Source organism: Dendroctonus ponderosae, unplaced genomic scaffold (assembly GCF_020466585.1).
Source record: "Dendroctonus ponderosae isolate FM_Combo_2020 unplaced genomic scaffold, Dpon_F_20191213v2 Dpon_F_20191213_5, whole genome shotgun sequence".
In the NCBI taxonomy this organism is placed as follows: domain Eukaryota; kingdom Metazoa; phylum Arthropoda; class Insecta; order Coleoptera; family Curculionidae; genus Dendroctonus; species Dendroctonus ponderosae.
The window spans coordinates 567,031-577,957 of record NW_026018715.1 but is presented as its reverse complement, the minus strand read 5'-3'; the positions used below and the strand labels follow the sequence as shown (position 1 = coordinate 577,957).

The 10,927-nt window shown below is 35.9% G+C and overlaps 2 protein-coding genes across 2 annotated transcripts in view; both read left to right on the top strand.

The window, feature by feature from the left end:
• LOC109545068 (general transcription factor IIH subunit 2) overlaps nt 1-3,655 on the top strand; it is a 16,370-nt gene extending 12,715 nt beyond the window's left edge. Inside the window, exon 6 of the mRNA XM_019915559.2 lies at nt 3,410-3,655. Coding sequence (XP_019771118.1) covers nt 3,410-3,535 — 126 coding nt within the window. The 3' untranslated portion in view covers nt 3,536-3,655. The remainder of the gene's footprint in view (nt 1-3,409) is intronic.
• A 5,816-nt stretch (nt 3,656-9,471) lies between these two features.
• Nucleotides 9,472-10,927, top strand: part of LOC125504529 — a gene marked incomplete at its 3' end in the record, with an annotated part of 9,074 nt that continues 7,618 nt past the window's right edge. Inside the window, 1 exon segment of the mRNA XM_048666684.1 lies at nt 9,472-9,778.

The window sequence follows — 10,927 nt, the reverse complement described above, 5'->3', positions numbered from 1 at the left end:
AATAGTTTCTACTACAAGACACGATTCGAAACACAAAAACTTACCTTGAAGATTGTTGAGAACAATTCCATACAAGCTCGCTCTACTCTCTGTTAGAAAATCTCTTAAATTGCTCTTTATTTTATAAACACTGTAAAGTTTTATTTATGAAATTCATTATTTCGAGTTCGAACCGAAATCACACCACTTTTCAAACCGGGTACCTACGCCAAAATCTTTGTAGTGTGTGGTTATAAAACCGGTGAATGATCCGTTCTCGCGAGATTTGGCAAGAGAAGCTTGTTCTACTGCCGTTGCGTGATGGGATCAATCGATCGCGTTCAAGAATACCAATATTCGCTTCACGAGAGAACCACGCCCTTCTTTCTCATGCGATCGCCGTTCCCAGTTTCGAGAATTGGGCTCCAGGTGTCGCGGCACATGGACACATAGGACATCAACACACAAGTCTCTTAATACACAGTATTATCTAGGCCTACTTCAGGTGTTTGTTGGTTTGTTTTTTATATATCTATAAAATATTTTATCTGTCAAATAGTTAACAATATTTGATAGATTTGATCCTAAATTTAAAATATTGTTAAGTTTAATTTTGCAAAAGAATACATTCGATACAAGATTAAGTAATTTAATGAACGCCGGGAAACATATGCCGGAATAGCGAAGAGCGAGTCGGCAGCGAACCAACGGCGCTAAATCCAATTCTGTATCTAAAATATCATGATGTACAGTATACACCATTTTGAGATCTCGATTTATATTTAATAGCTTAAAATATTCTTAATGCGTACTTAAAATGTTAATATTAATTATACAGGGTGATTCAAAATTGGCGTCATTCCTCCGGAGGTGTTGTCTGGCGCTGTTATAGGAGTGCAGAAAAAATAGTAAAAGAAATTAATTGTTATTAAAAACTGAGAAATTTGCAAAAAACTATATCAGAAATACGGCAGCAATGTTTTTCAAGGTAATCTGCTTAATTAACATTGCGCAAATACCTGTAGCTTCGTAATTATTTAAAACTCCGGTAACCATGGAATTATTATTAGACAAGGATAAACGGTAAATTCAACAGGATTTGTTGACGAAATGTCAACCTGTTCTCATGACCTGGAATATTGGTGTTTAAAAATAAACCATACAACACCAAACAAGCTAGTGCCTGTGTAATCTCCTTATTATCCACTCTTATCAAGCAGCTTTTCGTATTCAGTTAATTAACTCCTGCTCCATTTGTATCTCCTTGTGCTGTGTGTCGTACAAACGTGGTAGGAATGTAGCCCTTCCTCGGTATTTATTTGGTGCTTGGAAAAGTGTCAGTTATTGTGCTCTGAGTGCCCCTGGAAGGCCCTGATTCGGTTATGTCCAATACGTGTTACTCTGTGCCTGGAACCCGAACATCTATCGTCCACTATTTTCCTGAAACCACTCTCCTCGCCCTTTGTTGGCGTGAGTTCTTTCAGCTTCGCATATCCGCAAATTTGTGAAAGGAAATTCAAAGTAAGTCACAGTTTGACAAATTATTGTTGTTATTGGCAAGGGCTATCCACCTGTAACTATCTGTTAATGACAAAAAACATCATTGCCTGTCATCGTAATCTGAGGCAAAAATCGTAATTTTTCTTTTTGAATGCTTAAGTATTCCAAGATGCTACCAATTAAACATGGAACAATTTCAAAAAAATGCTTAATAGCAAAGTTCAAATTCGATCTTCAACTGTTAATATCTTCTAGAAATTTTCGAAAAAAAAAAATTTCAATTTTTTTCTTGTACTTTTCAAGGGAGCCTCTATCACCCCTTAAAAGGAATGACGCCAATTTTGGTTTAGAACGTCTTACTTCGTTGTCCGACACCTAATCTACATCCTCTTCTGTCGTCGCAATCTTCTGATGAGATGTTTCCTAGACGGTGCCTATACAGGGTGGCCATTTTCTGAATCTTTGTATTTGTAACTTTTACATTTTTAAATATAGAGAATCCGTTAAATGGGCAAAATGAGTCGAAGGTTAGGAGGGGGAAATTTATTTTCCGAGAACGATTACTGATTACTTGAATACTCGTTTGGTAGCCTGGTTCGGTATGCGTTACTTCGAATACTGATGAGAACGAGTACTCGAATATTAATTTTAATAATATTTCGGTAATTTTGCTACCACTAATAGGTAGGCTTTAATCTATCCGTGGATATGATCAAATTTCTTCCATTGATTTGTGTAGGGTGGTTCCAGTGCTCTTTTAATCTTGCCCACTTGAAGAAAGATATAGGTGCTGGTTTGTAAATCTTTATGGAAAAACATCATTGCTCGATCATGACGACTAGCAGGATACGATCGCATATTTCGAATATCGGATCGAAATGTCTTTGCACTAAATGGTGGGCGTACCTGATCGGAAAAATATGTGTCGATAAAAAATCACTGGGCACTTTCACAGCCTTTAAGGCCTACTCGCCGGACCCACCGGGTCCCGCCACAATCCTACTACAGAAACACCTGGATTAAAAAAAATGCTGTTTACTGACGAGGCGAGTTTTAGCCGTGGAGGGGCATTCAACTTTAAAAATAAACGCCATGGGGGAACTGAAAATTCACATACCGTTTCACATAGCCATTTCCAGCATGTAATCAAAATTAATGTTTGGTGCAAAATCGTAGGCATTTATCTCATAGGTCCACATGAATTTAAAATGAAAATTTGACTAGTCAGTTGAACTTAGATTTTTTCCAAAACGAGTTGGAGAATTACCTAGATTCACGGGTTCTACAAAATTTTTGTTTCTTGTAAGATGGAGCTGCCGCTCATTTCTCCATTGCCGCTGTTCAAGTTTGGAACTATCTTGATGAAGAATTTCCGAATACCAAATGCAGTACAGTAGTCTGCCAGAGGCCCAATCTACTACTTTTAATTATTTTAATTTATAATATTTAATACTACTAATTTTAACCCAATCTACTACTGTTTTTGGGGTTATATGATGTATAGTTTAGTTTATAAAGGTCCCATTCAGGTTCCCACAACAGGGAAGAATTGTCGTAGACAATTTTGAATGCTCAGAAGTCTTATCATCAAATATTTATCTTTTATAATTGGAATGTATTGAAGTCACAGGAGATAATTATATACAATTATTATGAAATAATAATTTTCAAATAATTTACTGAGTTCAAATCTAGTTTAACGTATATCTTAACGTGCCGTAATAAATACTGTAACGGCCAGATATATCGACTTGAACCAAGTACACATTTTTTGTTTGGAAAATATAGTAGCAAAACAAAAACGCGTAGTCGAGGAGGACCTTATTAAACAAACATTTTTTCAACTTTACAATGGTTAAGAACTCTCTAATTCATAGCTAACATGTGAATAATTCAGTAACGCATATAATCTGTTTCTGAAATCTTTCAGGTTTACCAGTGCCCGACATGTAAGAGAATGTTTTGTATTGATTGCGATATTTTCATACATGATACGCTGCATACATGTCCAGGATGTGCCACTAATTTATCCACATTTCAACTGATACAAAGCTGAATACTTATGAATATAGGTAACCTCATTGAATGAAGACACGTGTCTAAATATTTGCATTATAGATTAATGTAATCTAAGATTTTTTCATAAACTTATTAAATAAAATAAATTTTAAAACAATAAAAGTTTTTAATTAATCAATGTTTTCTTTATAGAAATATTTTACAGTTTTACCGAAAAAGTGACGCTAATTGTTAAGAAGAACTTGACTGTGTTGATAGGCGTGGTGAATCAGGTGATAATTTTTTATTTTTCTGCACTTCCATAATTTTTTGTTTTTTTTTGGTCGCCAGGAACATCCCTCGCTTTCATCCTTATACTAAGAGTGCGCGGGGGCGAAAAGTGCGACCGGATACGGCGACAGGTGCGGGGGCAGTCGGGAAAAAAGTATCGTGCGGGCAGTCCCGAACATGGTAAAGGCCGGGTCACATCTATCCGATCCGACTCCGATCATACAATCGGACGAAGATCTGAGAGCAAAATGGTACTGGACTCAACGCCGTAGTTCACATCTTTCCGCTACCTGCCCGATCCATCTCCGTTTTTGTATCCGATCATTTTCCGATTTTGCTGGCTATTCGATGGGTATTTGCTATCCGATTGTCGGAAGGAAAAACGGTCCGCATTTTAGGTTGCGTCAGTGATACATTTGGTTTTTAATGGACAATATCTAGAGTAAGCTGTAAATATTTAAATATTTTGATTGGGCTTACTGAATTTTACTGATAGAAAACAAACTCAATTATGAATAATGCACATGATTCGTCACAAGTATTAATTTATATTACTGCTTACACAGCAACTGTATGTAAGGACTCTGGCAAGGAATATTGGACAAATAACTACTAAAGTGTACATTGTAAACTGTTCATGGAAATTTATTTACTACTTCAGATTTTAAGATTACAAATCATCTCGTTGAGCATTCCGATTACTCCATTATTTCATAATATTATAAACAAAAAGACAAAATGCATCGCATTGAATTTTTGGCAATAAATTGTTAATAACTAACATATGGACCGGAAATACGAGTAGAAAACAAATTCCTATTAATCTGATTATTATCTTTTTATAATCGCACAATTAATTTGCTACTAGTCTTTTTGTCACGTTAAAGCATTTTTAAATATCATGCTAGTTTGGGTTAATTCGGCAAGCTATAGTTTCCTAAAAGTGCCTAAAAACAAAACAAAATTCTTATATCTAGTTCGGTTTTCAGTTTTCGATATTCAAAGTAAACCATCCGAGTGTCTATATGATAAACGGTAAAGCCAATTAATACATTTGGACTTAGTCTTAGGAATAGTTTGATAATCTGTGATTTGCACTCGTCCAAAAATCGGAACGGAAACTGAAACGTGTATGACATGTGTGGCTTCCCCTTTCGACGGAAGGTTCTCTGATCGGAGTCGGATCGGATAGATGTGTTGGATCGGATTGATATAACTCGTTTTTATCGGTGCTCCCGAAGAAAGCGCGCACTGGCGGCGTCCGGAAGTGACCGGTATGAAATATACCCATTTTTTTTGTGACGCCAAGTGCAGGAAACGAAAAACGTTTTTTTTTTTCGAGAATACCTGCTCCGAGGTCCAAAAAAAACCCCCCGCCCAGGGGTGTTTCAGCCCACCGCGGAACTATTGTGGGCGAGCAGAGGCAAGACTCTTTGCCAACCGCGGTAGTTTAGACAATTGTGCGCGAGCTCAAATAAATTTTAGTTCTTTAATTGTAGTTGTTGTGTTGGTACTCAATTAATCAACGTTTAGGGCTAAGCTTGGCTTATCAAGCCTATTTGATGTGCACCGTCAGTTAAGCTTCGCTTACGAGCTGTCTCGGAAGTTTAACTTGATTCCACTAATTTTGGGGGTTAAATGTGTAGTTGCCAACGCAACATTTTGAATATTTGGACTTTTGATCAGAATGATTACCTCTCGGTTGAAAGGCAAGAACTCCGTGTGCAGCCCAGTGTCTGGTGAATTTATAGTTGTCCCTTATCGGGATTTCGGTGATGATGTCATCACCATATGGCTATGAGGACAGCTAGATGGATTTCTTCGATTTTTCTCAGCAGATCTTGTGCCTCATTGTAATTCGTGTTGTGCTAAAACTTGTGAGTTTTTTTGGGTTTTTAGGCCGTCGTACAATAGCTTTATTCGCGGTAACAATTCAGAACTGGTCGCATGCGCGTAGAGGTATTTGGGGACAGATCGCATATGCGTTGAGGCATCGGGTACTCACGGTAAAAAAAATTCCTGGTTCTAAACTGAAAGTTCTAAGTTCGCGGTCCAGTAAGAACTGTTTCAAAACGCGTTCGTTACCGGTTCTAGCAGTTCGAGAATTAAAGCAAGGACGGTGGTTCTGACAAGCGCAGAACAAACAAAACATAGGGTTCGCATCGGCATCGGGACTAGCTCCCGGCATTATTTTTTTTTTTGATTTGTTAGGAGAGACTGGACACCTTTGTTTGCGGCCGCTTTTGGTAGGCGGGTGGTACAATGAGTGCACTAGCATTGCAATTATTTTCCTAATTCAAATTTATGGCATTTGTCTATTCAGGCTGAAAATTAAAATGTTAACGGCTGCAGATGTCATTTGAAAAAAATTGCGAACATATGAACATACCTAGCATATTTTTACAATGGCGTTTTGATAAAAATTTGTTAATTAAATGAAATATACACATAAACAAACCTAATAATTCTTTCTTATTCGAATTAATCAAGAACCTTCCACTTTTTGCACAGATTATAAATAAACACATGAAATCCGTTTTTGGAACTCCTCACACTCGAAACGCCATCGTCTTTAAAAAAATTAAAACTAAACTATCGTATAAAACTACGTACTATTTTCAACCAGCGCTCCATTTGTTAAGCTTAAGGTCAAGATTAATTTACTTCGATCGATTGATTTTGACGATTTGATAAGTTACTTTTCCAGAGAAAAATCAAGAAATTTTATTTTATCGTATAATAATTTGTAAATTACTATTAAGTTTAAGAATTATTAAGTTTTTTTTATGTTTATAACTAATTTTGATCAGAACGCCAATCTAAAAATAAACTTGGAATTTCCTACATATGTTAGAAATTTTTCGCCTCAGGGTTAATGGAAAGAAAGCCACAAATGTGAATTAAGACACGGGATAGAGACAAAAGTTCCAGGTACAAAAAATGCAGGTCAAATACAGCAGATGTAAGATCTTGCGTTTGTACAGTGAAATTTTTAAAATTAATTAATTAACTGCTACTTATTTTTTCCTCTATTTTTGTCTACAGTTGCAACGAAAATGTAAGAGTAGTTAATTCGAAATTTTGTTTGCTGTGAGAATTTACTTATTAGTTTCTGTACGGAACGGGAAAGTTATCACGTATGTCACTAGTAAGTAAAAAGTAAATATACTTTATTCTTGAACAAAATTCATATTTTCTGATATACCTCGATGTGACTGAGAAAAAATTATTCCTATGGTTACATTTTAGGTTTTGGACCAAGCAGAACTTTTTATAAAGAATAATTTTTTTGCGTCAAATTAATAATATGCAAAAATCAAACAATCCCACAAAGGTTTTCTGTAATTTACAAAGATTTATTAGTTTTACAGCATTCATTTCTACTAGGTGTGAAACAACGAATCTCCGCTATTCGGTCAGAAACACTTCGAACTTGCGAACAAATCTCATTTGTTGCGGATAGTTCGCACATCGCGTTGCTTCGTCCGAATTCCGTCTGTCCGAAGCTGTCTCTCGAAGAAAGATTCGAAATAATCGCAAAATCTTCAACTATTATAACATTTCATGGCTATTTTGACAAATACCTAGTAATAATCAAATTTTTTGCAAAAATTTCCAATTATTTCCAAAATTTTTTGCTTTAGGTATAGAAACATGATATATTGTTTTATAGGGAATTTAATGGTGTTCCCGTATTTTAATTAATATACAGGGTGTTTTGGACTGTATATTAGGTATATTTTATTATATTATTTTTTAATATACATGTACAATCTTGTTCGTTGACGGCTCTTGTCAACGTTCTCTTTTTTTAATTAAAGGTGCGCCGCAACATACCGCCCGCCTTGAAAGGGCACAGCTCGCTTTTACAAAATTAAATTCTTTAAAATATCTATATGTATAACCCTAATAGCTAACATGAATTTAAAACAATTGAATACATAATAAATCTTACTTATAACTAAACTAATATGTTGTGAGCTAACAGCTGCTTCTAACCAAGCTGAGAAAATCTTAAAATGTATTAATTACAACCAGTTCAGTCAAAGTTCTGTCTCTATATGAAGCACACATTCACAAGGAAACATTCGGTTAACCGCCCTCTTTATTTCGTTAGAACGTATCCTTACAGTGAGCACTTCAACGACATTGTCACTACCACGATGAAGTCCTGTTACACGCCCCAATTGCCATTGCAAAACAGGAGCCTTATCGTCCTTTACTAGAGCCAAGGAACCAATTTTTACAATGTTCATATAATTCGTCCGCCATTTCGTTCCTGTTTGCAGTTCGGACAGGTATTCCTTTGACCATCTCTTCCAATAGTGTTGCAACATTGCTTGGATGTGCTGCCACTTGGACAATCTATTCTCAGCCACATGAGTCAGATTGTATTCAGGTACCGCCGTCAAGGTTCGACCAATTAAAAAATGGGCTGGAGTCAACGACGAACAGTCTTCTGGGTCTTCTGTTAATGGGCATAGGAGCCGAGAATTTAAAATACCTTCTATTTCAACCAGCAGGGTGCAAATTCCTCAAACGTCAAAGAATTCTTACCAATCACTCGCTTAAAGTGAGATTTTGCGCTCTTTATTCCAGCTTCCCAAAGACCTCCAAAGGTGAGTGAGTTAGCCGGAATAAAGTGCCATTTTAATTTTTGATCAGCCAATTTGGTACCAATATGATCAGAGTACTCTTTAAGAAATTCATATATTTTGTTTGTCTCATTGTTGGCTCCTACATAATTAAGACCATTATCCAAATAAACATTCTTTGGCATGCCACGCCGATGAGTAAATCTATTAAGAGCAGCCAGAAAACATTCCGCGGTGAGATCTGAAACTAGCTCCAAGTGTAGTACTTTCGTACTCATACAAACGAACAATCAAATGTAACCCTTGGTAAACCGACTACCACGACCCTTTCTGTCATATTAGTGCTTTATTTATAGAGAGTTATGCATATGATATGGAGTGTGATGATATAAGTGGAAGACTATTATTTTTATCCTTCAAATTATAAAAAGCAACCATCACACTTAGTTTCACTTGAGAGGCTAAGAATTTTTTTTCTTCTTCTTTGCGCGTATTGATCGGGGTGGAAGACGGAGTTTGTTGTGGAATACAGATGGAAGACGATATTTTTTACAGATTTTATGTTCAAATCGACGAGTAGAGTAAGTTTCATGCAAGAGGCTATGAGTTTTTTTATTCATTTTTGGCGTGAATCGCAACCCTGACGATGATTTTATTGTTAGATATGATTTTAATAATCTATGCTCAAAAAATTAAATGAGCGGAAATGGTGTCTTTAAATATGTCGCTGCCTCCCCTACTAATACCTGTTCGATGACTTAAACTTATGACTAAACTCTAAACGTCTAAGACGCCATCTACCGTAAATCACCCTGTATATGACACGGTATAATTTCAGATTTTAGTTAAAAAAAATACGTACTGTTATGTAGAAAATGTAATAAGCCGTTTCAGTTTCATCGTTTTATGATGGCAAACTGTTAGCTGTTTAATAAATAAATATGAAAAGCACCGATTAATATTTTATACTTATATTATTTTATCTTACGCTGTTTTGTACACAGAAACAATGTATATGAAGATGTTTAATAAAGTTCTTTTTCAATTTGCTTCGCTGATAGACATAAAAGTACAAGTGTTTAGCTGCAGACCCCATCAACAAGCAATAAATAGCAAAACAGAATAACAATAGACAAGGAAGAGACTCCCCGTTGTCTCTGCTTGCATATCCGTTAGGCCCATGATACTAAAACTAACATGTTAGTTTTCATCAGAAAATATTTCAAGCAACGAAAAAGCCTTAATTCTACACGGACGGACTGGAATTAACACTAAGAAAATATACGCCGCATGGGTTATTACCTTTATTGTTAAATTTCATATGTGGTTACTCTGTCATTGTTAGCAACTTTATGTCAGCTTTTTTTGTAGGAAGTGCAGTTTTCCATAGATTTTACAGCATAAATCGTTTTTGGGTAAGTATAATTTTTTTTCGTAACTTTTTATTAACTAAAATTAACCAGTTATACTGGTAATAAGTAATTATTACTTTTGCTTAAAGATGGAAGATAATGTGGAGGCCAAATAACATATTATTTAGTAATTTATTATATACAACGCCGTCTTAAGACAAGGTCCAAGCGCTTACGCGTGACGACATCCTTGCATATCCCCAGGCTAGTTTATTTCCCATTATGAGGGCGTTAGCATGGATTATATTACCTGTTAATTTTGCCAATTGGATGATTTTTTGAAGTGATAACTTTTTATGGGAGGGTGAACCGATTTTTCTCGGTCACGGCGAGTCATAACGGCGGCTCCCACTCCGGCCTCTTCGCGCCTGAGTCTTGGGACGCACATATGCACTTTGAATTCGACATTTTTCTCTTAGTGCGGGTGTATCTGCAGATCTGATAAACTTTTCAAATACACATTGCGTTACTAAACTGACAATGATTTTGATTTATCAATTATTGAGTGTGATATTATTGTGTTCGGTGCAGTTTATTTTATAACGCTGATAACAATGAATCAACAAATTATCAAGGGAGAAGCTGCAGATACTGCAAATACTAGAGAAAGGGTGCTCATGTACTAAATGCCTGTTCGAGTTTCGCCTTCTTTTAAATTTCCAATTAAAGTACACACACAATTATACACACTAAAGCAGTTTAAGTGCATAAAAATGCGGATCGTCCTTCAATTTGCAGAAAAATGTATTACAAACTTTTGAAAATCATCTTCAAACGACGGGGTATTTATCATTGCAAATGAGATTGCACATTGCCGTGCACTGTTAAATATTGTTTTAAGAACTAACAATCGATGTTGTGCAAACAAAATTGTGCCTCAGATCCACTACAATAAAGTTTTGAAAAACTGTTGGACCTATTTTAAATCGCCTGATTGATTGTGGACGCAAATTCGTATCAAGAACAGATTGAAATAAATTAAATCGTATCGATAGAATCACCTGGATTCTCTCGATGTCTTACTCTCCGTCTGTAGTCCAGATGCTGCCCAGATGATGTCCATTTGCATTGTATTGCACGATTCGGTAAAATATTATTACCTACTTGTTTAGTGATTTTCATCGGAGACAATTGTTAAACCAGATGTTGAGC